This window comes from Rhinolophus sinicus, chromosome 14 (genome assembly GCF_057876585.1).
Source record: "Rhinolophus sinicus isolate RSI-liver-muscle chromosome 14, RSI-T2T, whole genome shotgun sequence".
Classification (NCBI taxonomy): domain Eukaryota; kingdom Metazoa; phylum Chordata; class Mammalia; order Chiroptera; family Rhinolophidae; genus Rhinolophus; species Rhinolophus sinicus.
Window position 1 is genome coordinate 106,482,900 of NC_142514.1, and position 26,158 is coordinate 106,509,057.

General features: G+C 52.1%; 2 protein-coding genes across 5 annotated transcripts in view; one reads left to right on the plus strand and one right to left on the minus strand.

The window, feature by feature from the left end:
* The window catches only part of DRD2 (dopamine receptor D2), a 69,645-nt gene extending 67,219 nt beyond the window's left edge, over window positions 1-2,426 (plus strand). For 2 of the 3 annotated variants that reach the window (XM_019753352.3, XM_019753353.3), the window contains one exon: window positions 1,148-2,426. In XM_019753352.3, the coding sequence (XP_019608911.1) occupies window positions 1,148-1,341 (194 nt within the window). In that variant the 3' untranslated portion in view covers window positions 1,342-2,426. The remainder of the gene's footprint in view (window positions 1-1,147) is intronic. The other variant, XM_074335464.2, reaches the window with a different exon arrangement.
* A 7,129-nt stretch (window positions 2,427-9,555) lies between these two features.
* Window positions 9,556-22,014, minus strand: ANKK1 (ankyrin repeat and kinase domain containing 1). Of its 2 annotated transcripts, XM_019753307.3 has the most exons (8): window positions 21,719-22,014; window positions 16,299-16,593; window positions 14,995-15,146; window positions 14,722-14,771; window positions 13,951-14,106; window positions 13,188-13,306; window positions 12,518-12,554; window positions 9,556-11,637 (listed from the first exon to the last, which is right to left on the minus strand). In XM_019753307.3, exons 1-8 carry the CDS (start codon window positions 21,898-21,900, stop codon window positions 10,334-10,336), a joined length of 2,295 nt encoding a protein of 764 aa, XP_019608866.2. In that variant the 5' UTR covers window positions 21,901-22,014; the 3' UTR covers window positions 9,556-10,333. The 2 variants fall into 2 exon arrangements, with proteins under 2 accessions (XP_019608866.2, XP_088647577.1); XM_088791451.1 differs by lacking the exon at window positions 13,951-14,106.
* Window positions 22,015-26,158: the final 4,144 nt, after the last annotated feature.

A 26,158-nucleotide genomic window follows, 5' to 3' on the forward strand; every position in this document is an offset into this window, starting at 1 on the left:
TTCCATTACCTGTCACCCCCTTCTTAACTATGGCTGGTGGGTCACGGGACTGGCACTTTCTCAGGCATAGGCCAAGGCCACTGATGCACCCTGTTAGGTAAGTTCTATAATTGTGGTCCATTTACAGATGGAGAAACTGAGGTTTGAGTGGTCCTGTAATTTGAACAAGGAGGACCCATGATTTAAACTCAGGCAGTTTGACTCCAGATTCTGTGAACTTGACCAATGTACCATAATGACCCCCGAGAACCTCATGACCCTAAGCCAGTGACGTTCTCTGTCTAGTAGAGTAGGCTACTTCTCAGGGTTGTTGTGGTTATCAAATGATAGATGGTGGTGAAAGCATGTTATAAGCTGCTAAACAGTGCACACTGCTGTTATCATTATGGTCTGTGTTAATATTGCTATTGCTGAAGAATTGGGAAATTCCGTTCAATTGAGCTCAACCTGTGGGAGCAGAGCTGTGAATAAAAGGGGGGCTGTGAGGGGGGCCTGATCGACATGAGGGCATGGCCCTGTCAGCAAGGCAAGGTTTCAAATAAAAGTCTCCTAGGAAACCAGATAATAAAGGTCAAAAATCAAGGGCTGGGCTGATATGGGTGATTGGGAACAGGAGGGACTGATGTGACCCTGTCTTCCATGTGGCACCCAGGGTAGTGTGTGACACCTTCCACACCTACCATCCCCTTTGACCTCCCGACAGCCCTATGATGTGAGTGGGGCAGGTGGAATTGTCCTCATTTTATGAATGAGAGCATGCGGTCACAGCAGGTTAAGGGACCAGCTGTTGATCATGCAGCCAGGCGTGACAGAGCCGGGTTCCAGTTAGGTCCTCCGCTCTAGGCATAGGGTCCCTCGCTGCTCTGTGGTCCTGCCCTTCCCAGGTGCCTCTCCATCCCCAGGGACTCCCAGTGTGTCTGTTGGGCACTCCTTGCACACGATGACTTCACACAAGGATCCCACCCTAACAGGTGGTCCTGAGTCAGGCAGAGCAGGTGGGATGGATGTCAGTCTATGTGACAGCACATGTGCCAAGGCCTGGGCCAGGGTCTGCAGCACACAACCCACGTGCCCACCGAGTGTGAGCCATCCCAGCGCAGCCTCCCCCTGGCCTCGCGGCCAGCCTGACCGCCCCCCTCTCCCCCAGGCGTGTTCATCATCTGCTGGCTGCCCTTCTTCATCACACACATCCTGAACATTCACTGTGACTGCAACATCCCGCCTGTCCTGTACAGCGCCTTCACGTGGCTGGGCTACGTCAACAGTGCTGTGAACCCCATCATCTACACGACCTTCAACATCGAGTTCCGTAAAGCCTTCATGAAGATCCTCCACTGCTGACGCTGTTGCCCACCCTCACCACATCCTGCTGCCCACCTCCTGCCCAGGCCAGCCCGGCCTCAGTGCCTGGGAGCCGTGGGCAGGAGGACGCTGGGTGGGCTTGGCCTTCTCTTCCCCCGGCAGGCCCTGCAGTGTTAGCTTGGCGCCACGTCCCTCACTGCTGCACACCCTCACTCTGCCAGGGTAGTGTAGAAAGCTAGGCACGGTGCCAGCCCTCGGGCTGGACCCCATGGCTCAGGGGCAGCTCAGAGTCCCTCTTCCACTTTCAGCCCTCCTCTCCTTGGCACCAAAGACGCAGCCGCCTTCTCTGAACTTTTTCTGGGGCTCTGGAGTTGCTGGGGCCAGAGTCTTGGCTCAGAGTCTGCGCCCTCTGTTGGGCTCAGCCTGGCCTTCACAGGTTTTGCTGGATCGGGCGGTGGGGAGAGATGGAGTTCACAGCCCACAAGGCCCACACCAGGAAAGCCAGATGTCTTGCCAAGGGCCCAGGTAACTTCAGTCTGGGGAGACCCATGTAAATACCAGACCACAAGATGAACCCCAGGGAAGTCCAAGCCAAAAATCTCCACTCCTCCCACCTGACAGGGTCCTCTATTTCCCATAGCAGTGGGTCCTACCCCACCTCACTGGCTCCACGCTCCCTGAGGGGAGGGCCCCAGGAGGGCCTGTGGGGAGAGGGACCCCACCCCTAAGTCTACTCTGCTGCCTCGCGATGGACTCAGGTGCACCCCTTCTCTTAGCAAATGTCAGGCCAGCCTGGGGGCAGCTGGGGAAGGTGGCTTGTGACTATGTCTGGGGCCGGGGTTGGGGTACCTGAAGTTCTTTGAGGGGCTGTCTCCTGCCACACTATGCCGCAAAACCACTTTCCTTTTTTCTTCCTTTTGCCTCTTCTCTTTCCCCTGCCCCTTCCTTTTCCACTGCCTCTGCCTTAGAGGAGCCTATGGTTAAGAGGCAGCTGAATACCACTTGGCCTGCCAGGCCCTGCCCTGAGGGAGGAGGGGAAGCTGCAGCTTGAGGGAGCCCCTGGGTCCCAGACTCTGTAACATCACTACACACGCTCCAAACTAATAAAACATTGACAAGAGTCACATCCGAGGCCCCTCGGGTGCAAGGGCGCAGTGCCACCTTCGTCCTCCACATCAGGTGTAGAAAATCCCTGTGTCTGTGCTGGGGATGGAGTTGGAGAGGCCTTCTGCACACCCTCCACAAAAGAGCCATCAGGGTGGCAGGACTTTGGGGAAAAGGAGGAAAGAACCTGCCCCAGGAGGACCAAGAAGATGTGTGTGCCTGTGTGTTTCTCCCCTGCGCCATCCTCTGTCCTCTCCTCCAGAGCTGCCAGGAGCCTTCTCAGTCCTGCCATTGGGTGGCCCTGACCCTCGACTATCAACCAAGATGGGAGGGGAGAACATTTCCAAAGGGAACCCAGGCATCCACAGAGCTCCCTCATCGCTAAAGCAGCAGGGGCCCACCCGAGGGAAGCCAGGCTGTCCCTCTTCCACCTCCTCTTCTCCAGGTCCTGGTACCGCTGAAGGACCAATGCTTAGCCCTCCTGCCCACTAGGGCGGAGAAGGCTCCACGGACAAGGTGGCGTTTGAGGTGCCAGCTGTGCTGTGTTTGTGCCTGCCCCCTGCCCTGTCCTCTGCATCGCATCAGGACCCCGTTCCTCTGGGGCAGGTTGGGGAGGCAGGGAGGCCCTGAGTGACGTGGCCTCCCTCCTCATGGCCTCCAGGCCAGTCACAGCTCCAAGCCTTCTGGGGCTACAACTTGGTACTGACCCAACAACAGAAATTTGGCTTTTTAAAAGTGAAATAGAAATCAACCCAGTGAAGGAGGAATATTCTTACCTCCTTGAGAATAACAGCAGTGATGACAAACAAGGTGCCAGCACCCACGGGCTTAGGCTCTAGGGAGCTGTCAGGGCATAATTTGCATACTAAATACAGTATTTTTAGCACCAAAGTTGGGAGCACTTAACTTGCCCTGAACACTTAATTATGGACTTTGATCTCCTCCCTGAACCTGAATGTAGCCCTGAGCCGTTGGACAGGTTTCTGACCCCAGGAGCGCACGGACGTGGGCAAAATAGTGCCCTCCTCCAGCTCAGGGGGTCAATAACCCAGTGACTACCTCCTGGAGAAGACACCAGGCCCCCAAGGGAGCTAGAAACCCCAGGGACCTCTCAGCTGCTGGTACACATGCCATAGCCAACGTGCGTGCACACACATGCACACATAGCACACTCACACTCACACACACACACCACACACTCAGTCTATGGAAGGTCTTGACCTGGATGGGAGCTTGAAACTTCATCTCGTCATCAGAAGTCTTATGAGGTCACACAGGTTTATCGGGAGGGGGATTGGACGAGATGACAAAGGGAGGGAGAGAGAAAAAGAGAAAGGAAGGAAGGAAAAAGGAAGGGTGGGAAGAAGGAAAGGAACGAGAGAGGGAGGGAAGGCAACCTCAGAGCAGTTTTGGGAGGGTTCTGGCACAGGGAAGAGGGGAAGAGGGCAGGCATGGGCGGGAGGCGGGGCTGGGGAAAGTTGCCCACAGCTGTCATGAAACTTCAAGTCTTTCTGCCAGAAAGCAGATTGACAGCTAGAGTGGGCAGGGGGAGGGCTGGGCTCCACCCGCTCTCCCCTCAGTACTTCAGGGGCAAAGGAATGGGTGCAGGGCCCAGGAACACCAAGGTGGAAGGGGGTGGCCCAGGCTCTAGCTCCTTCCCAAGAGGCCCTGACCGTGGCCTCTTTGCCTTGACAGCGAGGGCGGAAAGAGAGAGCCGGAGGCTGGGCGGGCTGCAGCCCTCTAATTTTCTCTTCTCTCTGCTTTCTGTGCCTGTCTTTCTCATAAAATGCTTTTAAATCAAAGGATCATTCATCTGCCTGTACAGCCTGTGGAGCCTACCCCCCACCTCCCCACCCCACCCTCAGAGCACAGCCAGGAAGCACCACTTTAGGAGTGAGCCTTTTAGGTCAGGCACAGCTGGGCACTTTGCATATGTCTTCTCAGATGTCCGCATGTGACTACAAGACTTCAAAGCTTCAGGCCCTTATTCTTCCCCTAGTGGGTTCCGGAGGAGTCCTAGGTGGCCACAGGCTGAGGGAATGTGCTGGTAATTGAAAAGGCGAGTAGTGCAGGAGAAACTGTCACTCCATCCACCCACCCAGCCATTGTCTTAGTGAATACTTATTGAGCAACTATTGTGTCCCAGGCCCTGAGCAAGGTGCTGGGAATAAAATGGATCTCTGCCTTCATGGAGTTCGCAGTCCAGTGGACAATGGCGTAGATCAGACAATCACACAATAACAAAGGACTCCACATCCACCATGGCAGAGCCCTAGCTAGCTTGGAGACAACTGCCATGGACATGTGCTGCCCAGCTCCCGGGCCCCGTTTCCCAGGATGATGTGGGATGCAGCAGCCCTGGCGTGCCTTGGCCTGGAACACGTAGGTAGGAAATTGGTGACAGCAAGAAGAGTGCTCAAAGGACTTTCCGAATGTGGGGCCGGAGGGCCCCGAAAGAAGAGACTGCAGAGCCTGTTTCCCTTGTGGTCTCAGAACAGGGGCAGCCAGTTGCCTGCAACCAGGGACGGTGAGGACTGGCCTGCCTTGGGGGGCATTTTCAGTGTGCCCACCTACCTGGAATCCCTTCCCACACCATCCCTGTCCCCAGGATGCATGGCCCAGCCCTGTGCATCACTGCCTCCCTGCCCTCCCGGCCCCAGGCCCCAGGCGGTGTCTGTGATGTGAGCTCCTATCTGTGCAGGGCCATTGTGGGCCTTGCCCCACGTGGTCTCCTCCTAACCCGGGGGTCAGTCCATATGCTCCCGTTACAGAGGAGCAGCCTCTCTCACACAGAGGGCGTTGCCTGGGAGGCAGGGCTGGCCTTTGAATCCAGGTCTTCTGACTCTACATATTATCCATTCCTCCTGACCATCCCTGAGCAAAGCTGGAGGAGCCTAGTGTAGTCAGAAGATTTTTTAAAAAGGGAGAGAAAAAAGGGAAAAACATTTGGGACTAGAATCATAGGGTGCCACCCTAAGGCTGCCTGTGAATAGCCTGACAGCCACTGTGGCTGCTTGAGCATGGGAATATGTGCGTGGTGGAGGGTGGGGAGGCAGGGCCGGGGTGCTGTTTTTAGTGCAGTTTCAGTAATAGGAGGCCAGAATCTGGGTATCCTGTGCCTGGGGGTCTTCTCTTGCCAACCAGCGGCCCCTGGTTCTGGTTCTGGGGGTGGGGGGTCTGGGAAAGCAGGAAGCTGGCGGGGAGAGCAGACCATCTTTGGTGGAGTACACCCACCCTGGCTTCGTGGGGTTCTGGGGGACAGGGAGAAGGAGGTATCTGGTAAGAACAACTTCCCACTCCCTCTCCCATCCCAGCTCTGCTACTTGGCAAATAAAGTGGCATGAGAACTGCTGGGCAGCACATCCAGCCTGGAGGGCATCTGGAGAGGCCTTTCACTGCTGGCTGGAGCTGTGGCAGCTCCAAGTCCATAGGAAACGCTGTGGGACCATTGCACTCGCTTGTGCTTTCTTCCAACTTCACCCTTGGCTTTATCCTGTGATCCGGAGATGTGTGTGAGGCTGGAGCGAGGGAGGCAGCCTCCCTGGCACCTCGGGGCAGATGCTGTGGGTGAAGTGAAGGATGGGGTTCAGGCCAGGGGTGAGGGGTCGCCACTTGGGGTATGGGGAGGGGCTGCGGAGTTTGCAGGAACAAAGTTCCGGCATGCACACCTTCCGGGTTTTTCTGACCAGGCCCAACTCCACACACTCTTGTCTAGTTGGCCCCATGAAAGTATAGTCTACAGAGACCAGGCTCCACACTGTGACCATCGCTGGGAAAGACTGGAGTAGGCAAGAGAGGGAGGAAATTGCCTCAGGAGACAAGTTCCATGGTCTAGTTCTCCCCACAGGTGCTGCTCTGCAATCTAGAGCCCGAAAAGCTTGCAGCAGTCACCTGTCCCTTGCCCTGCTCCCCACCCAACCTCAGGCCCCAGCCTCCTCCGCAGCGTCCCTCCTGCTTCTCTCCCACAGTTGCTATATTCCTCATCCCGCCCTCCTCTCTGTGAAGGCTGAGCCTTCACACTGCCTCTGCCCATCTGGAGGCACAGTGGATGTAGACATGGCCACGTTGTTTTGCTGGCACTCACCCCGTCTGGCTTTTGGGGCTCAGGGTACTCCAATCTGGACAGTCATCGCAGCTGTGGGTCCGTGGGCACGACCTACTAGTGGGGCTTGCCCCCGCCTGACAGCTGACTTGACGTTATCTTAGGCATGTCCCAAAGGGTATCAGTGTCACAGTCCACACCGAGGCACTGCAGGAGAGCCACCCCTTCCTCCCCTGGATAGGCTGGCAAAGGAAAATTGGCAGTGGCTTCTATGAGCATCCTGTCAAATGGATCCCCAAAAGCTGGCTTGTCCATGCCCCCTGCCAAGAGGAAAACTCCTCAGACTTAGGAGTAGCTGCAAGAAACTCATGTGTTGAATGTTTACTCACTGCTCTGCCCTTTGACCCACCAGGTGTCTGATTCCATTATTACCACCAGCCAGTGAGAATAAGCATTAAGGCAGCCAAGGCTAAGAACATTTCAGCAACTAAGGTCACACCTTAGTGGATGGCAGGATTTGCACCCAGGTCTCCCCTGCTTCAAAGCCCGTGGTCTTTCCACTACACTGACCCCAGAGCTTCCCTCCCCTGCCTCAGTCCAGCCCGGCAACCACCTTCTGTCCCTTATGATACAGCAACAATCCTGCTGCCATAATTTAGTTCAGCAAGCTTGGAGGGCGTCCTGAGGGAGGAGTGCATGGAATGCAGAAATGCTGAGGCAGCAAGGAGGCTTGCCCTATGCAAGGCAGTGTTTTCAGAGCCTCACTGCAGGGGGTGTTGATACAGGGCAGCATCTCCAGCCAGGCAGTCAGAGAAGGCTTCAGGGGCAGGGGCAGGCAAGTTGGGCCCTACAGACCGCACTGTCCATTAGCCACACGTGGCTGCTTCAATTTAACTTAGTGAAATTAAAATGTTGGTTCCTCGTCGGGACGAGCCGCATTGCAAGTGCTCAGTAGCACACGGACGAGGTGGCTGTCTTCTTGAACAGTTGCAGACAGAGAAGGTTTTCGTTCCCAGTGTCTCAGAAAGTTGTGTTGGACGGGCTGGTCTAGAGTGACTCCTACGTTAGGAGTTTGGATACCTTCCACTCAAATGAAGGGGAAAGGGTGAGAAGCAGGCTTGTGGAGGGGAAGGGAATGCTCAGTTTGGGACACGTTGAGTTTAAACGGTCAATAGGACCTCCATGTGGAAACACCCAGTAGGAAATTGAAGAGTTCCCATCCTCCTCCATCCCAATCCCCCCTAAACAGGGTTTGAAATTCAACTAGATACCCCCTCCTTGGGAATTTGAAGGGCCTCACTAAAATCCCCTTCTAAACATCCTTAGGAAACCACTAGAAGGCAGCCGTGTTGAAATGGGATCAAAGTAGATGCTGGGTATGTCTGATGGGTCTGTGTCTGGAAAGGGGTGGCTTGAAAAGGGAGAAGATGCTAGTAGATGATGGAGCTATGTTGGCCAGAGCTGTCCCCAAATCCCTACCTCAGTTACCTCTGGGAGGAAGGAAGTAGAGGAAGCAAGGGTCTCAGGAGCTCAACCTGGTCCTTGGGATGGAAATGATTCCTGGAGCTAGTCCCGTCTGCATCGCCATGGGATCCCTGCCATTCATAGGACAATCGATGGAAAAGGATCATTTACCTTTTCTAACTCCTTTCTTCAAGGTCTTCCCTCAAACGCTTTCCACTAGAACAAACCAGACCGTAGTGACCCCTGTAGTTCATTCCAGGCCATTCCCATGAATTGATTTGAGCTTACCAGCTGTGAACGTGTAGCCCATACCCCTTCTCAGGCTCATGCAGAATCCTAGACCCGGAGCCAGACCCAGGGTGCAAGAAGAAAACAGCACTGTGCCCCCTCCCCTTCCACCGTCCACTCCAGCCAAGTTCTAGGGGAGACAGAACTCCCAGGAGTGTGTTTAACTCCCTGTCTTGCCTAAGACTCAGTCTCAGGGAGAACAAGGAGAAGGGGCCAGGCAGCTTGCAGGGATCCCTGTAGGAGGATGGGACAGTCTACTGAGTGCCCCCTGCCTCAGTCCTCAGGAATCCCCCCTCATTCAACCAGGAGAGAAAAGGGCCACCACCTTGGGCTGCTGGCCAGTGACTGTTTCCATGAGTACACATATGAAGGACAGAGATGAGAGAGAGAGAGAGAGAGAGAGAGAGAGAGAGCCCCCTGGTGGTTGTTCTCAGCCCTGGCTGCTCTCCAGCTAACAGCAGGATGCCACCCCAGAGATTCTGGATTAATTGGTTAATTGTAGGGCCAGGTATTTGACAAGCCCCTCCATATGCCCCCCAACCACACACCTCACCCAAGAGATTCTAACGTGCAGACTTGATTTACAGCTGTTGTTGTAGGGCACAATCCAGCTCAGTGCTGCTCCTGGGGCTCTCAGTGGTGGCCACAGGCTGTGGCATGGCTGGGTGAAGTGTCCAGGGCTCACAAGGCTGGCACCACGAGGCAGCAGGTTTCCTCTGCTCCTCCGCTGTCAGCCTGATATGAGGCCGCTGACTGGTGGCCCCGCTCCCAGCCCAGGAGGAAGACACACAATGGTGGGCCTGCCAACTGGCTGAGTTTGAAGCTGGCCATTATTTGGGGCAGAACATTCCTTTTCTCTGACAATTACAAAACATCCTTGAGTTAGAGGGCCTGCTCTAGTAGTGTGGAAAGGTAGAGAGGAGCAGGATAGGACCCCCAGGTTACCCGTCTTGCCCCACCTGCAGCCCCGCCTCACCCCCTCCCAATGGTTGGCAACCCTGGCGGAGTGAGAGAGGAAGATGCCGGCTGGCTGCTGAGCCAGGGCCCAGTCACATGGGGTTAACGTGAGCAGCACCAGCCTGTCCCAACCTGCCCACAAACAGCAGGCCAGGCCAGGCCAGCCGGTGGGTGGCCAGGGTGTGGTCACAAGAGCGCTCTCTGAGCTGCTGCTGTAAAGCCCCTGCCCTGAGAGGACCACATGGAGCCCAGATAACCTTCTTCACTGTCACCACCCCACCCTACTGCCCAACTCTGCCTTTGCTTCCTTATCCTGTGTGAACTCACACATGTACCTGTCTGTCCGTCTCTGTCACACACACACACACACATACACACACACAGACACACACACACACCCTGCACCATACTAACATTACTGGCCCCTACACATAACTCAGCCCCACAGACCAGTCTATCTCTGGAGGGGAGACTCAAATCCACAGCTTTATTGACTTCAGAGTTTGAAACGTGGCCATGTAACTGGACAGAGCAAAGGGTGGGGCAGGGAGACCAGGGACCATGTCCCCATAGCATCACTCGTAGGACCACCCTTCCTTCAGCCCCAGAGACTAGGTGGGAGACCCAGGCGCAGGGAAAGGGGCCACCAGGAAGGTGTGGTCAGTACAGCAACAGGAGGCTGGCTGCGGCTTAAATGGTAAATAGAATTTCCTTTGAACGTTTAGTTCCTGCCCCTTGCACAAAGCACAGGTGTCTGGCTCTCCCAGCCTCGCCCAGGTAAGGGGCCAAGTCACACAGACCTGAGCTGGGAAGGAGTACTTCTGTCTCCTCCATGCGTCCCTTTGTCTACAGAGAAGGTTCCTTGGATACAAGGACCCCTGTGAGCCCAAGGGCAAGTGGCAGGAGTCTTGGGAATGAAGAGGGAATTCACTTTGGGGGCTTGAGTCCAGCTACAGGAAGAGGAGAAGGCCAGAGGTCTGCCAGACATTCTTGGAGGAGGTGCTTTCCAAGCCAGACCCTTCCCCAGCTACAACCTCAGTGTACCTCTCCCCATCCTCCATCACCCAGGGGACCAGTTTCCTGTTTCCTTTCAAGGTCGAAGGGGCTAGTGGCAAGTACAGGGAAGGGGCTGCCAGACCAACCCCTTTTCCTTATGGTAAGGAGATCCCAGGTTGTCTACACTTCCGTCTGGTCTCCAGGCTCAGCACTGCCCAGAACAGCCAGTGAGGGCTCCTTGCCCTCTAGGAAGGCCACGATGCTCTGCTTTTGGCTCCGAAGGGCCAACTGCAATGGTGTACAGCCCACCCCATCCTGGATGTCCAGCTGGGCCCCGGCTTTGACCAGCACTTTGAGGATGGCCATGTTGCCCTTGAGGGCTGCCAGGTGGGCAGGTGTCCATCCCATCTTGTTACGGACATGGACGTCTGCGCCGTGCTCCAGGAGGCTGATGACACTCAGGAAAGCACCCCTCTGCACCGCCAGGTGGAGGGGTGTCCAGCCTGACTGCTCGGCGGCATTGGCGTCAGCCCCACATTGCAGCAGTGCTGCCACCACCACCTCCTCCCCATGGCGGGCAGCCAGGTGCAGGGGGGTCCAGCTCATGCCTCCGGGAGCCCCTAAGTCTGCGTGGCTCTCAGCCAGCAAGTGGATAATCTCCAGGTGGCCCCTGTAGACTGCTAGATGCAGGGGTGTCCACCCCTGCTGGGTTGGCAGCTCAAGGCTGGCCCCATACCTGAGCAGCATCTTGCAGATAAGGTACCGGCCCCAGGCAGCTGCAGTGTGCAGGGGGCTGTAGCCATTCTGATCAACGGCATCAGGGGCTGCCCCACTCTTCAGCAGGTGCTGGACGGCCCTCACTTTGCCTCGCTCCACCGCCAGGGACAGTGGTGTCCTCAGGTTTCTCTGTTGAGAATCTAACTCCGCCCCTTGGCCTGTCAGCAGCTTGACCAAGCTGACGTGGCCAAAGTAGGCGGCCACGTGGAGAGGGGTCTTGCCCTCAGCCTCACGCAGGTTGGGGTCAGCTTGACGGGAGACCAGAAGCCGTGCCACATTCTCAAAGTTGTTCTGCGCAGCCAGGTGGAGTGGGCTCCACCCCTCGTGCTCCTGGGCATCCACACGGGCCCCGTGGTCCAGGAGCAGGCGGGCGGTGCGGTCGTCCCCGTTCTGAGCTGCAAAGTGCAGTGGGGCCCAGCCATCCTCGTCGGCCAGGTTGGCATCAGCGCCGTGCTCCAAGAGCAGGGTGCAGAGGTCGAGCTGCTGGTCCTGGGCGGCGATGAGGAGGGCGGTGTAGCCGCAGGCTGTCTGGCAGTCCACATCGACCTCATGGGCCAGCAGCAGCCTCACCTGCTCCACACTGCCCTGCGCCACCAGGAAGTGGAGTGGGGTGACCTTGTTCTCATAGATGCGCAGCTCCTCATCGCTTGGGACCAGGCTTTCACTGTCTGAGAGCTGCAGAACCCCCTTTAAGTGGTCTCCTGAATCTGCTGGGAGAGAAACAGGGCTGAAAAAAGGACCTCTGACCTGTCTGGAGGTCATTTTGGCCATCCCCCTGCCTCCTGGAAGTACCATCCAGGAACAGAGACTATAGAAGTGTCTTTCCTGAAAGCACAAATCTCTCTGCAGGATCCACTGCCCTAGAGAACTGGGTCTGGCAGTTCTTCACATAAGGATGAGGAGGCAGTTCTTCACATAGGGACCCACCCTTAGCATCATGTGAGCTTAGCCAACTCTGCCCCTTTGAACTTCCAGGTCTTAATCCGTAAAAGGGACAACAACAATGTCCACCTCTTACTGCCACTCTGAGGACAAATTGTGTAGGAAGACCTTTCAGAGGAGTACTTGGCCCAAAGGAAGTAAATGAAAGGTGAAAATGAATTTGTGGAGGAGCTCTGAGACCTGAACTCCTCCTGAGACTCACTTCTCCCTACTCTACCCAGAGGCGTATTAGAAGTGAAAGCAACAATTTCCAAAACAAACAAAAACATCACTGCCAGGCCACCTCCTCCCCCTAGAGATTCCGATTTAATTAGTCCAGGGGAGCCCCAGCAACAGTATTTTTTTTTCATTCCCCAAGAAATTCTAATGTGCAGCCAGGTGAAAACCAATGCCCTACCTGCTAGGGCAGGAAGCGGGGAAGCTGCCCTTGCAAGAGCACAGACCTGAAGGGAAAGCAGAGCCAGGACCCCCAAGGGCATGGGCATTTCTGGAACATGGAGCTGGGTGCCAGGAAAGGGACACACCAGCTCCTGATTTGCAGCAGGCCTGGGGACAAGGGTGGGGGCCTGGGGAAAAGGTATGATTTGATTCCACTTCCTCTTCCATTGTGAATATCTGGTTCCAGCTGTGGCTCTCTGGACTCACCGCTGTCTCTTAGCTCTTGGTTGACCTCCTCACTGACCTGGGGGTGGGGAACCAGAAGACACAGGGGTGAATCAGGCAGGACAGTTCTGGCATGTGCCGTCGTCCACACCTTCCCTCTCTTCAGCGCTCTCCATCACTAGGATTTGCTTCCCACCTGTCCTAGGAGACCCTCTTCTATGCCATTTCTACCACCAGCTACATCTAAAGGAAAATTCTGAGCAAGGGAGACTCTGCCAGAAAGAGGTAGCCCAGGGCCTTGACTTACCCTTGGGCTGCATGGAAAGCAGGGTGGCTCTGTGGGTTCAGCCAAGAGCTCCGCACTAACCCACAGCTGGTTCCCACCTTAGGGGATGGACAGGATGGCAGAATAATGGCACTGATGCCCATGGTGTGGAAGCCTGGGAGCACTGTCTCCCTCTGCACGACAGGCTCTGCTACATCCCACACATTTAAGAGAAGGAACGTCCTTCTCAGAGGCCTAACCACGGCCACCACTAGCCCTTAGAACACCTTTGTGCAAATTAGGAAAAGGTGTCCCAGGTGGGCAGCCTGACTTGGCCAGCAGAATGTGGCTGGCTCCCGGTCCCCACAGAACCCCTCCACCACGTGGCCTTGAGGAGGCCATACCTGCGCATGCATCCTGAGACCACACCCAGCATACCACACTCACCTCTGGGGGCCGGCGCAGGGATGGTTTGCAGGACACCTTCCTGGCCAGAGCCTCACTCTCAGGGTCTGCCACAGGGCTCTGGAGCAGAGACAGCAGCATGTCTGTCTCAACTGCTATGTCTGCTCCATGAAGGAGAGAGAGGAAGAGAAGTAACAGGCTAGCCAGCAGTCCCTCCCCCATTTTAGATACGCTACAATTTCTGTGTCCCCCCCCGACCCCGAAATTTATTCCTGGGCTCACACACATCCATACATGTGTACCAGGAGGCAGGAAAGATGGGTCCCAGCCTTGGCGCAACGGGGCCACATGTAGCAAGTCACGGACCCTCTGACGGTCAGTCCTTTTCCATAAGATGGAGGGAAGGACTAGGTGATCTCTGAGATGCTCACACTTACACATATATGCCTATTTTCATAGTCCCCGAAAGAGTGGGTAACCCCAGGGTCCATCCATGCCCGTGATCTCATGGTCTGGGACCATTTTACAGATGAGGACAGTGTAGTAACTGAATTCAGCAACAGCAGAACCAGGCCCAGCTGCCTTCCGGCAACAAGGGCTTGGACTCACCTTCCACAGGGGCATATATCAGCCCCCAGAGGCCAGACCACTGCAGTCTTCAGCTGTCCCTGCCCCCATTGCCAGCCTGCCTCAGTGCCATGCAGGCCTCTCTCTGCAGAGCCCTTCCATCATCTCCTCTCCTGGCCCCTTCACACCTGGCCCCGCTCACTCCCCAGTCCCTGGGCGGGTCGGGCTGGATGAGGACCTGGAAAGCAGGGCCTCTTCTTGGGGTCCTGGTCCCAACAGCGCCTCATCAGGTCCACCATCTGCTGGGCCTCGCCTGGCCACTCATCTGAGACAGACTGCAGGGAGGGCCTCATGCCTGTACCTACTCGGATGATGATGGTTATCATGTTGAGGCCTGCAAGAGGAGGTCCAGGCTGTGCGGGTGCTGGGAGGTTGGAGTGGGGGGGGAGCAGAGAGGCTGGCCGGGAGGCAGGGGCTCAGAGGATCTGCAGCAGGGGCTCCATAAATGCTTGGGGAGTAAACAGCTAGATTGCAGGCCCACCTGAGGCTCTGATTTGAGCAACTGAGTCTCTGGTGCAGCTCCAGCCGCTTCCCCGGCCAAGACCAGAAATGGCCCTACTTTGCAGGCCTTTGCTATCCAAAGACAGCAGGACTGACCAACAGGCCTCGTTATGGACTTGACTTTCAACTTTGTTGGGTTATCCCAGTTTCCTAACAGTCTATGTACCTGGCATTCTAGATGGCAGGGGTGGGGGTGGGAGATGCAGGAAGAATATTGAAAGCAGAGGAATTAGAGCCAGAAAGCATAGTCTCAGCTGACGTTTGCCCTGCATTTTACTATAAAGTGAGCTTTAGAAAGAAGAGGGACTAAGGAAGGAGGGTGTGATGGGAACCCCTGAAGAGAAGATGGTTCCCCCAATACAAACCTGCCACTTGTCTTGCCCCCACAAACCCTCCGCCCTCCCACAGCCCCTTCCAGGACCCCATCTGAGGGACCGTGGTCTGCTACCTGAGTATGGTTTCTTCTGGAAGAGGATTTCCCAGATGACAATCCCGAAGCTGCAGATGGGGAAAAGTGTCCCTGAGTGACTCTCAGATGTCCCGGGTCACCGATCAGGGGGGTCCCACACACCGCACAGTCCCAGACAAAGCCTCTCCAGCCAGAGTCCCCTTCCATACCTCCTCCCTGTCCTGCCCTGCCTTTTGAGCCATGGGGTCCAGGCAGGGTGGTGACAACAAGCTACCTCCTGGGTACGGGGATGGAGCCCAGCCTCCCTCTCACCTGTACACATCGTATTTGGGCCCTGGGGCCTTGTTACTCTCCAGGAACATCTCAGGGGGGATGTAGCTGAGGGTGCCTCGCAGAGCCGACCTCTCGATATACTGCATCCGGGTTGACCGTTCCATCCACTTGGAAAGGCCAAAGTCTGAAATCTGGGAGGAAGCCAGAGGTGGGGACAGGCAGCAACAGTCTTACTCCCAGGAAACTGCCTTGATTTGCCACCCCTTTCCACTAGTGTAGTGGTTAAGAGCCTGGGCTCTCTCCCAGCTCTACCATGCACGACCTGTATGAGCTTGGATAAGTTACTTATCGTCTCAGAGCCTCAGTTTCCACATCTATAAAACTGAACTAATATGAGTACTTAACTCATAGTGCTATTGTGAGCATTAAGTGAGTAATATGCAAAACTCCCTTACGACAACATCTGGCACACAGCAAGTACTTGGCAGGTGTTGCCTTTATCCAGAGCGATGATGGCTAAAGTTGCTACCTTTGGTGAGCTTCTGTTCATCCAACCTACACAGGCCCTGAAGCATTTATACCATAGACATTTATCCCCGCTTTACTTCCATCCATTGATTCATTCATACACCAGCTGACCATTCACTGAGTGCCAACTAGGCTGGGTACTGAGGATCAGCCAGCAGATAGAAAAGATGACAAGCCCCTCCCCACCATGCCCATTACCGTCCTAAGTGCTTATTCAGATATGGGTATAGTCACTAATGACATAGTTTCACATATGCCTATATACTTACAATTGGGGTTAGCAATGTAAAGAGATGTAAAGGGTAAAATGGGGGTATGCAGCGGGCCTGTGGGGTGGATCAGACAAAACCTCCCTGAGGAGGTGATGTTTAAGCCAAGAGCTGAAAGATGAGTAGGTCTTTGCTAGATAAAGAAGGGGTGGGGGTGTTCCTGGCAGCGGGAACAGAATATGCAAAAGTCGTGGGGCAGAAAAAAAAGGGTGGCATGTTTCAGGCACTGCAAAAATGACCTTGCTTAGGGATCACCTCACTTGTATACATCCTCACTGGAAGCAAAGAATAGGAGGGTCAGGGATTACTCGACCCACATCAGAAGTGGAAGACTCAGGGCCAAAGAGGTTATTGCAGGTGTCCTAATACCCAGCTTCAGGCATCAAATTTCACTGCTGTTCTACCTGTTTTAGGTGTGATCCCTTCCTTCAGTATTTGTCCATGAAGGGAGCTGCTTAAAACTCTTGACAGGCTCAAGATATTCCTGCTCACCTGGAGGAGACTCCAAAGTGAAAAGGGGGCAGAGAGGTTGACCAGGGCCCTTACCTTGACGTGCATGTTGCTGTCCAGGAGGATGTTGCCTGGCTTGAGGTCCAGGTGAAGCAGAAGTGGCTTAATGCTGTGGAGGAAGTTCATGGCCAGGCTGGTCTCATGGATGATTCGGAACTTGAGATGCCAGCAGAGGTTGTGGGTGGGCAGCATCTTCTCCAGGGAGCCATTGGCCATGAACTCCATCACAATCCCCAGGGGCTGCTTGCACACCCCGTAGATGGATACGATGTGCTGAAACTTGATCTTCTCCATTTTGGTGGCTTCTTCAATGAGGCAATTCACATCGGAGCTTTGTGGGCGGGAGTGAGAGATGGAAGGAGGCGACCGTTAATTACAAGAGCCACTAGCAGAACACACAAATTAGGCTTGATGCCAGACTGTGGAGACCCAGAGTAGCCTTGGGAGCTTGCAAGGTAGTCGAGGAGGAAAGACAGACATGAAAGGATGCCCAGCAAGATGTACAGACTAGGGTCTGGGTGGCCAGCAGCAATAAGACAGGAAGTAAAGGAGTTTGCAAATTTAGGAGCAAGTCCATTGTATAGAAGTGGCCACAAAAAGCCTGCCATTTATTCTGACCATTTGTGTATATGTTTATCACCCCCAGTGGACTGCTAGCCCCTAGAAGACCGATATCATGCCTCTTGTTACTGTATTAACACATCATTTATTGCCATTTGGTTATGGAAATAATACAGATACCTTGTAGAAAAATCTAGGGACTACAGAGAGCTATAAAGAAGAAAACTAAATTGTCAGTAATCTAATCTTCTGGAGGTGGCCTGTTAATATTTTAGTATATTCTTTTACAATACATTGCCAAGGTATCTGTTTCTCTTTCTCCCTCCTGTTCACTCCTTCCTCCTTCCTCTCCCCTTCCATCACATAGTGTGGGCTGTTCTGGGGTGTTTGTCCCTGTTAGTACAGCCTGAGCACTTCCTTGCATTGCTGTTCTCCTGAACCTAGGACTGTAATAACTACATGGTATTCCATTTTATGGATGAACCATAATTATTCATCTTGCTACTCTCCACAATACATTACTATGCACAGCACAACACATCTTTGTTGAATCGAGCAGAAGTCAAGACTTAAGGGGAAGCTTTGCAAAATAAGCATTTGCAAACTCTCTTCCTCTTTTCACTGTATGTGCCCAGAGAACAGTAAATATGTAAATTGTTACAGATTGTTTGGGGATTGTGGGGATGAGGATTAGGGAGAAATGACATTTTTAAAAGCACAGTATTTGCAAAGCTATGTTGGCACTGCAGTCAGAAGCTGCTGGAAACCTGCTCACAGGGCCTCCCTGGGAAGCCAGCCAGACACTCCTGACCTCCAAGAAAAGCCACCTGCTCCCCTTTTCATCTGGGCAGGTTGGCTAGTCCAGGTTCTCTTCTCTACTTCTCCACTATTCCAGAGAGCTCCCCTCCACCTCTGCAAAATGTTTTGTATGTCTCTGTGTCCTTTTGACTTCACAGTAACTGGACATTTGTCATGAAGCGGAAATAAAACAAGGGATCTGAGGGCACTTTGCCCTGATTTGAAGAAATTCCAGTTTATCACTTATTCTTTGTATGACCTTTGGCAAGTAAACTGTCTGGGCCTCAGTTTCTTACCTGTAAAATGGAAACACTAGTAATTACACAATTTCATAGCATTTGCTATGCCTGTTGTCTCTCTCCTTTCCTCATCTCCCACTACCAGCTTTCATCAAGTTTCTGGTCTCGGTACTTCACTGAACAGCTGTTGCTATGGTTACCAACAACCCCCATGTCGGTCTAGCCTATGAACAGTTTTCAGTTCTCGGTTTATGGGTCAGATCTCTCACTCTTCTTTTCCTCAAAATATTCACATACCTCCACCATGTGCCAACATTCTCCAGGATTTCTCCCCCTCTCTTCCTAGTCACTTCCTCTCTGTTTCCTGTGCAGGCCCCTATTCTGTCACGTGACCACTAGGCCCAGTCGCAGGCCCTCTCTGTTCTTCTCACCCTATACTCTACACTCCGTCTCTAGGCAATCTCAGCATCTCCAACTGGGTATTTGACACTTAATGTGTCTAAAGCTGAACTCTCGATTCTCCTGTGAAAACTGCTCCCCCTCAGCTTTCCTCACCTCGGTGAATGGGGCTCTCATCCTCCTAATCCTCGAAGGTCCTGATGTCATCCCTGAATCCTGTCTTCCTCTCCTTCCCACAACCAAGTCCCTCGGCGCATCCTGTCAGCTCTACCTTTAACATATAGCAAGAATCTGACCACTTCTCACCACCTCTACTCATTGGCATCTTGGCCCAAGCCTCCTAATTGACTCCTTTGCTTCTCCCCCTTGCCCTCCACCATCTATTCTCAACCCAGCAGCCAGATTAATATTTTTTAAATGTCAGTCAGAGTATGTCACTGCTCTGCTCAGGCCCTTCCAGTGGCTCTCTTCTCAGTCACAGGAAAAGCCAAAGTTCTTATTAGGTTGGTGCAAAAGTAATTGCGGTTTAACAGGTTAAAAATAATTGCAAGAACCGCAATTACTTTTGCACCAACCCAATACAATGGCCTGCAAAGCCCTACCTGATCTGCCCCTGGGCATAGCTCCATGATTTCATCTCCTACTAATCACTCCTGCCCTGACTCTGTCCTTGCTAAACTGGCCTCTTGCTGCCCCCCTATCATGTCAAGCATGTTCCCACCTCAGGACCTTTGCACTTGCTGTTCCCTCTGTCTGGAACACTCCTCCCTAAGAGCCACCTCTTAGGTGGCTTGCTCTTAAATCTCTACTCAAATGGTACCTAATTAGCAAGGATTTCAAATCTACATAAAATAACAACCTTACCCCAACTCTAGTAATCCTTAAACCCCCATACAGACGGCCAACAAATTAATATTTCTAGATCAAATGTGTTCTTGGAAGATCAGAGTACTCAACTGTCCTTAGGTATTTTAATCAAGAAAATTGCAGATAGTTGTAAGCACTATAGATAAATTTATTTGTTTACTTACTTATGTATTGTCTGTCTCCATTAGATTCTAAACTCCATGAAGGAAAAGACTGTTTTGTTCACGCCCTGCTTGGAGTGAATGAATTAACATTACCCATGCCCTAGCTTCAATCACATATAACAAATGACTCACAAATTTTACCATCATTAGCTCAGTCCTTTACTCTGAAGTCTACGTGATAATTCTTTTCAACATGTACAGAACTGAACTCGTGATCTTCCTCTTCAAACCTGGACCTCTTTTCATGTTCCATTTATTAATTGTCAACAATAGCATTCAACAAGTATTTATTGAACACCAACTACATGCCAGACACTGGGGCTAGAGCTGTGAACAAAACAGACAGAGACTCTGCTCTCACAGAGTAGACATTCCAGTGGACCCTAGCTCCTTTGGGCAAGACAGACATGCAGTTGACCTTGACAGTCTCCTCCTCATTGTGGCCCCACAGCCAATCCAGCAATAAGTTGCGTGGACTTTTACCTTCTAAATATTGTGCTATCTATTCGTTTCCCTCTATTACTCACACACCAGTCAAGAACTCTGATTGTCTTTTGTTTGAATGATGATGACAGTCTCCTAACTGAGCCGGAATCCACTCTACTCTTCCAATGCATTCTCCACACTGCAATTCTGATCACTTCCTTATGTCACCACCTCCCCTCCACATGGTTGCAAACACCTCAGAACTTTCTACTGCTCCCTCACTCAACTCCAGATACAACAGCCTTTTTCCCATCCTTTACTTAGTAAGCCCCACCTGCCAAAAACCCTTGCACATTCTGTTGCCTCTTACTGGAAAGCTTTCTCCTCTTCACCTGCTTAACTCATACTCATCCTTCACATTTCAGCTCAAGTGTAACTTCCTCAGGAAAGCCTCGTCTGATCTCAGTCAAGCTCTATTAATAAGCTGTCACAGAACCATACATCTCTCTGTTCTGGTACTACTTCTCACAGTAACACACATGTACACGTGGGGTTAGCTGGTTAATGTCTTTCTTCCCCAAGCTGTAAGCTTCAGGAGAACAGGGCCATAGCTGTTGCATTTGTCATTATAAATCAGGGTCCAGCATAACACATGGCACATAGAAGGGCAACAAGCGTTTGTCAATGAATGAGGATGAATGAATGAGGAAATGGAAGGAGGATCCAGGGAAGTAATACATGTAACACGCATAGTGTAGTATTCCACACATAGCAGGCATTAATTAGCATTAAATCCCTTAGCCCTTTCCACACAGGGAGTTCCCAGGACTTAGGAAGGGAAAATGGCAGAAGTTACTGTAAATGTCTAACAGTGTATTCTTGTCAATGCCATCTGTTTCCTTTTGTTCTTTACTTGAAAGGCTGTAGTTGATTTGAACAAGTTCTAGCATAATCTATCTCTACTCTAAAGCCATCTGGAGGGTGTTGAGAGAGGAAGATGGGTGAGTCTGGGGCCACCTCACTTTGCCCTTATTCATGAATCAGGTGGGGGTCTGGGAGTTAGAGAAGAGACTGGCTGGAGTGTGTAGGGCCTGGGGCAACCTCAGAGAACACGGCAAAGAACATCCAATGAGATGTCAACAGGACTTGTTGCCTCCCAGGTCCTCTATTTGAAGTCCCAGGAGCCTTAGGAGGAGGACGTGGTTCATACCCCAAGTGTCTCCTTCATGGCTGCACAGGGGGCAAGTGCACAGCTGGTACCAGCACCAGCGAATCCTGTAGGAATGAGACTGGAGTCCATTTCAAAGGGAAGTCAGTGGGGGGAGGGGAGGTACAGGTGCATATGATGAGCGTGGGGGAGGAGTCAGAGGCAAAAACAAGGACAGAGACTAGCATTCCAGGCTTGACCTCCCAGGGGTCCCTATGTGAGAGCCAGCAAGTGGCAAGGACAGGATGTACGGCCAGCGGCCTGGGCAGTCTCCATCCCCTAGGCCTCCTCCAGCCTGCACTGCCTGGGCAGGGGCCACTTCAGATGGCCATGGGAAGGAAGATTGGTTCCTGCCAGGCCATTGAGCATCACTGAGCCAAGTGCCACAAGCTTTCAGCCAGCCCAGCCTGCCTGCCCTGAGAGTTTAGGGGTGGTTATGAGGGTGGCAGAGGGCCTCCAAGAGCAGTCATTACCACCCTGACATCCAGAAGGAAGGAGGTGCTGGAAAGAAAGAGGTAGGACCAGTTTGGGAGGTCAAATGGCACAAAGGTGTCTTGGAGAGTAGTTCCTGCTCAGCTGTGACCTCTGTGGATTCTACAAACAGGTATGGGTGTGTCAACTGCATTTCAGGTACAGAAACAGGCATGCTCGCCTGGGGAACTCAGCCCACTTGGGTAGAGTTTAGAAATGCTGAGGGGACAATCCTCAGTCTCAACCCCGAGGGCCCCCTCTCTCTGAAGCTCCCTGCACTCAATTTCTCATCTGTAAAAGGAGAGGGGCGGGGCCGGCAGGTACCTGGTGGCGTCTGGCAGGAGGCCGGGGGAGCACTTGATGGCGAACTCGGTCCGCCAACGCTTGTGCCGCGCCTGAAACACCTGGCCGAAGCCGCCGCTGGCCACTAGGCGCCAGTCGCCCTCGAAGTCATCGCGGGTGAAGATGGTAAGGCTGCCCAGTCGCTGCTCCACGTCCATGGCCATGGGGTCGCACGGCCCAGCCCGGCCCAGTCCGGCCCACAGCCCCTACAGGCCCCCCCGCACTCCAGGAGCTGCTGGCACTTCCTGCTGTTCAGGTCCCAGGAGGGTGGGGATGGGGAGGAGAGCCGGCTTTCTGCCTCCTTCGTGAGGAGGAGCCTAGCCTGACTGCCAGGGCAGGGCGGAGGGGGAAGGAGGGGGAGATGGACCCAAACCTGAACCCCGAGGCCCCTGGCAATGATGAGGGTACAGGGGGCTGGAAAGAGGGTAAGTCGCTCCCAAGCACCCCAAGAGCCCCCATTCTAGCTCCAGCACCCTTCCTCAGTCTCAGCCTGTGATTTCTTCCCCCTGCTCTCACCCCTTGAGCTGGGAGTGGTGCTGGGAGCAGAAGGTGTCCTGAAGTTGGAAGCAGGGGTCTGGCAGAGAAGTTGGCCCCTTTTGATTTACACCCAACTGTAAGGGGAAGTCGATTTATTTATTCATGCAACTCATATGTACAGAGGGTTTCTCAAGGATTCAGGACTGTGCTAGGGGTCTCTGCTGTTGAGTGTCGGGGCCTGTCCCCCTCCCCTTCGCAAATATGAAGTAAAGAAAGTTCTGGGCTGAGTCTGTTGACCTGGCTGACTCGATGCTTCCTTTGTTGTTGTTGGGTTTTGTTTGTTTGTCAAGCAGCCTCGGTGCACGAAAAGTCACTAAGGACAGGTCAGCAGGAACAGTGGGGTGACAGGCTGGGCACCTGTCTGCAGGGAGCTCCCCTCCTGGCCCTGCCCTCAGCCCAACCTCAGAGGGATCAGTGCCGGTCTGGGGTTGACCCTGTGGGAGGTGTTCTCCTTGGCTGGTTGGGGTGGCTTGTTGCGAGGGACCAGAGATGAGGCTCAGGGAACAGCTGGAGCATGACTTCTACCAGACTCCCAGAGCACAGTGTTGGCATGAGCCGTGAGCCCAGACACCAGGTAGAAGCTGGAGAACTTGCTCGTTCCATAACAATTTACATGCTGCCTCCAAGATGAATTCTGGCAAGCAGAGTAAGGACAGGAGACTGGCTCAGAGACTGTTGTCAAAGGGGCCAAAGCATTCACTTTGTCCCAGAATCAGTAGCTACTTTGCCTACTGTACATACTTTACAGATGTGATCTTGTTTAAATCCATGGCAATGTTATGAGGTCAACATCTCCCTATTTACAGATAAGGGAACTGGGCTTAAAAAGAGTAAGTAGTGAATGGCCACATAGCTAATAAGTGGTGGTTGAGATTCTACCCCAGGTCTGTTTGGTTACTATAGAAAGGGTTAGGCATAGAGGAGTAAAGGGTAGCCTTTTACTTTAAGAATATGGGGTGAGGGGGAGAAGAGAGAATAGAATCATGCTCCCTGAAAGAGGGTGGAGGTGATGGACTCTGAATCCAAAGCAGGAGACATACCCCAAAGACAGTGTCAGAAGGAGCCCCCTGGCTTGCGTTGGCTACAGCAAGGCAGGGCATGACAACACCTATTGCTCCTGGAGCAAGCCTGCCTGTCCGGACAAATCTTACCCCCTCCCCCAAAAGAAGCTTGGAAGATGATCCCTGTCAGTGAGATCTGCTGGGTGGGTGAGAATGGAGATGGGGAGGGTGAACTCTACAAGGGCGGAAGTGGAGAACAGGCAGGACCCGGGTGTGTTGCTGTAGGCCCACCCATTGAAACAGACAAGCTACTGGTTCAGGCAACCCTGAGGCTTCTGAAGAATCTGGCAAAATAGATATATGCGTATACCTATAGCAACTGGAGTCATTAGACTGGGCTCATTCTGCTCCCTCTGTGTCTCCTAAATGGACCAGGACAAACGCCTGGTAGTCTTTGGATAAGCTTTAGGAGAATTTGTAGAAGGAGGGGACCTTCCTGAGTATAAGGTCACAGAGGTAAAAAACTCCTAGGTCCCTCATTAATAAGTGGAGTAATGCTTAGGGATTTGGGAAAGAGCAAGATCAACTCAGAGGCTGCTAACTTTTTTCTAGTGGTCTGAGTGCAGAAGTTCCTATGTCCTGCCTGGCTGGGAAGTCCACAGCCAGTGGGTGGAAAGGAGAGAGTTGGAGAGGAAAGCGCCACCTTCAACTGCCACTCCTACCCATGAATGGACTAGGTATGAATGAATGGGAATGAATGAGGTAGGTATAGTCTGACCGTGACCCAAACCCACTGAAAGGGGCAAGAAACATGTTGTAGCCATAGGAATTTCGCCCCGAGATGCTCTGAGTCCTTCCTACTGACCTCTATCAGTGCATTTTATTTTGGCACCTCAGCGATGGAAATGTTCTGGACTTGGAATAAGTGAAATGTGTGTGTGTGTGCCTAAAATTTTCAACCTGCCATCCCCACACCAGTGTGCTGGTAAAGCAGTTCTGTAATACTCTGGAAGTTGCTGAAACCCAATGTGAGCCTTTCCCCAAACCCGGAATGGCACGCTCTCTGCATAGAGGGAAATTCCCCGATCTGTCCCCAGTCTCCACCCTGCAAACATGACACAAGACACCTGGACAAGTTCTGGCAGGCTCCAGCCTTTACTAGCCTATGTGTTACAGAGAAGGCCGGGTTGGTCAAGATAAAAGAATGTGTACAGAAAACAGGAACATCTGCCCAGGAAGCAAGAGTCTCCCAGAAAAAAAGGGGTGGCATGAGGCAGTAGGAGCAGGGCTTAAATGCAGAGCATGTGAGTCAGTTAAGTTTGCGTTCACCTGGGCTTCTTCCCCAGCACTTATCAGCTGTTGGGCCTTGGTCACATCACGAAATCTCCCTGGGTTTCTCCATCTGTAAAATGGGATGATAATATAACACCCAGTTCAAAAGGTTGCTGTAAAGATTAACCTTTAAAAACACACCTAAATGAACACATATAAACAATAAACAAACTGACCTAAACCTCACACCTTATCCAAGAATTAACTCAAAATGTTTCATTGACTTAAATGTAAAATGTAAAACTATAAAACTTTTAGGAAAGAAAATGGGAGAACATCTTCTGGACCTAGTGTTGGGAAAAAAGTTTGTGGCTTAACACCAAAAGCATAATCTATAAAAACAAAAATTGATAAATTTAACTGACTCACAATTTAAAATGTTGACTCTGTGAAAGATCCTGCGAAGAGGATGAAAAGTCAAGCTATAGATGGAGAGAAAATATTTGCAAATCACACATTTGACAAAGAGCTAATTTTCCAGACTATATAAAGACTTCTCCAAATCAATGGTAATAAAAAACTAAACTATCCAATTAGAAAAGACATGAACAGACACTTCACTGAACAGAATATACAGCTGGTAAATAAATGCATGAAAAGATGTTAAATAGTATTAGCCATTAAGGAAACGCAAGTTAAAATCACAATGACATCACTACACACCTACCGGAATGGCTAGGAAAAAAATAGTACTACACCAAATGCTGGTGAGGATGCAGAGAAATTGAATTACTCATGTATTGCTGTTGGGAATGTAAAGTGGTACAGCCACTCTAGAAAACAGTTTGGCAGTTTCTTATGAAACTAAACATACAATTACCATACAACCTAGAGATTGCACTCTTGGGCATCTATCTTAGAGAAATGAAAACCTATGTTCACACAAAAACCTTAACTGCAATGTTCATAGCAACTTTGTCATAGCTAAAATCTGGAAACAGCCTCGATGTCATTCAACAGGTGAATGGTTAAACAAACTGTGGTATACTTATATGAGTATGTATACTGTGTAACACTGCGCTGCAGTAAAAAGGAATGAACTATCGATACATGTAACAACTTGGATGAATCTCCTGGGAATGATATTGAGTGAAAAAAACAATCTCAAAAGGTTATGTCTTATGTGACTCCATTCATATTACATTCTTGAAGTGACAAGTTTACAGAAACAGAGAGCAGATTAGTGCTTGTCTGAGGTGAGGGCGAGGTGGGTGTGTTTGTAAAAGGGGTCCTTGTGATGAAACTGTCCTGTATCTTGACAGTAGTGGTGGTGACATGGATTTACACCTGATGAAAATGCATGGAACTAAACATACATACACAAATGAATGCGTGTAAAGCTGGTGAAATCTGAATAAGTTCCACGCATTGTGTCACTGTCAATTTTCTGGCTGTGATGTTGTGCTATGCTTAGGTACGGTATTACCACTGGGGGAAACTAGGTGATGGCTATAGGGATCTCTGCATCACTTTTTACAATTGCATGTTTATCTGTAATTACTCCCAAACAAAAAGCTTTTTAAAATGCATGTCTTCCTCTTCCTCTAATTTT

Bases quoted from the DNA above. Each gene is read 5' to 3' on its own strand.
- ANKK1 (XM_019753307.3), bottom strand. From the start codon at position 21,900: ATGGCCATGGACGTGGAGCAGCGACTGGGCAGCCTTACCATCTTCACC. The intron at 14,107-14,721 runs GTAGCAGACCAC...CTCCTCTTGCAG, and splicing joins CCAGAAGAAACCATACTCAG to GCCTCAACATGATAACCATC. The intron at 11,638-12,517 runs GTGAGTCCAGAG...CTCTCCCAGCAG, and splicing joins CCAAGAGCTAAGAGACAGCG to ATTCAGGAGACCACTTAAAG.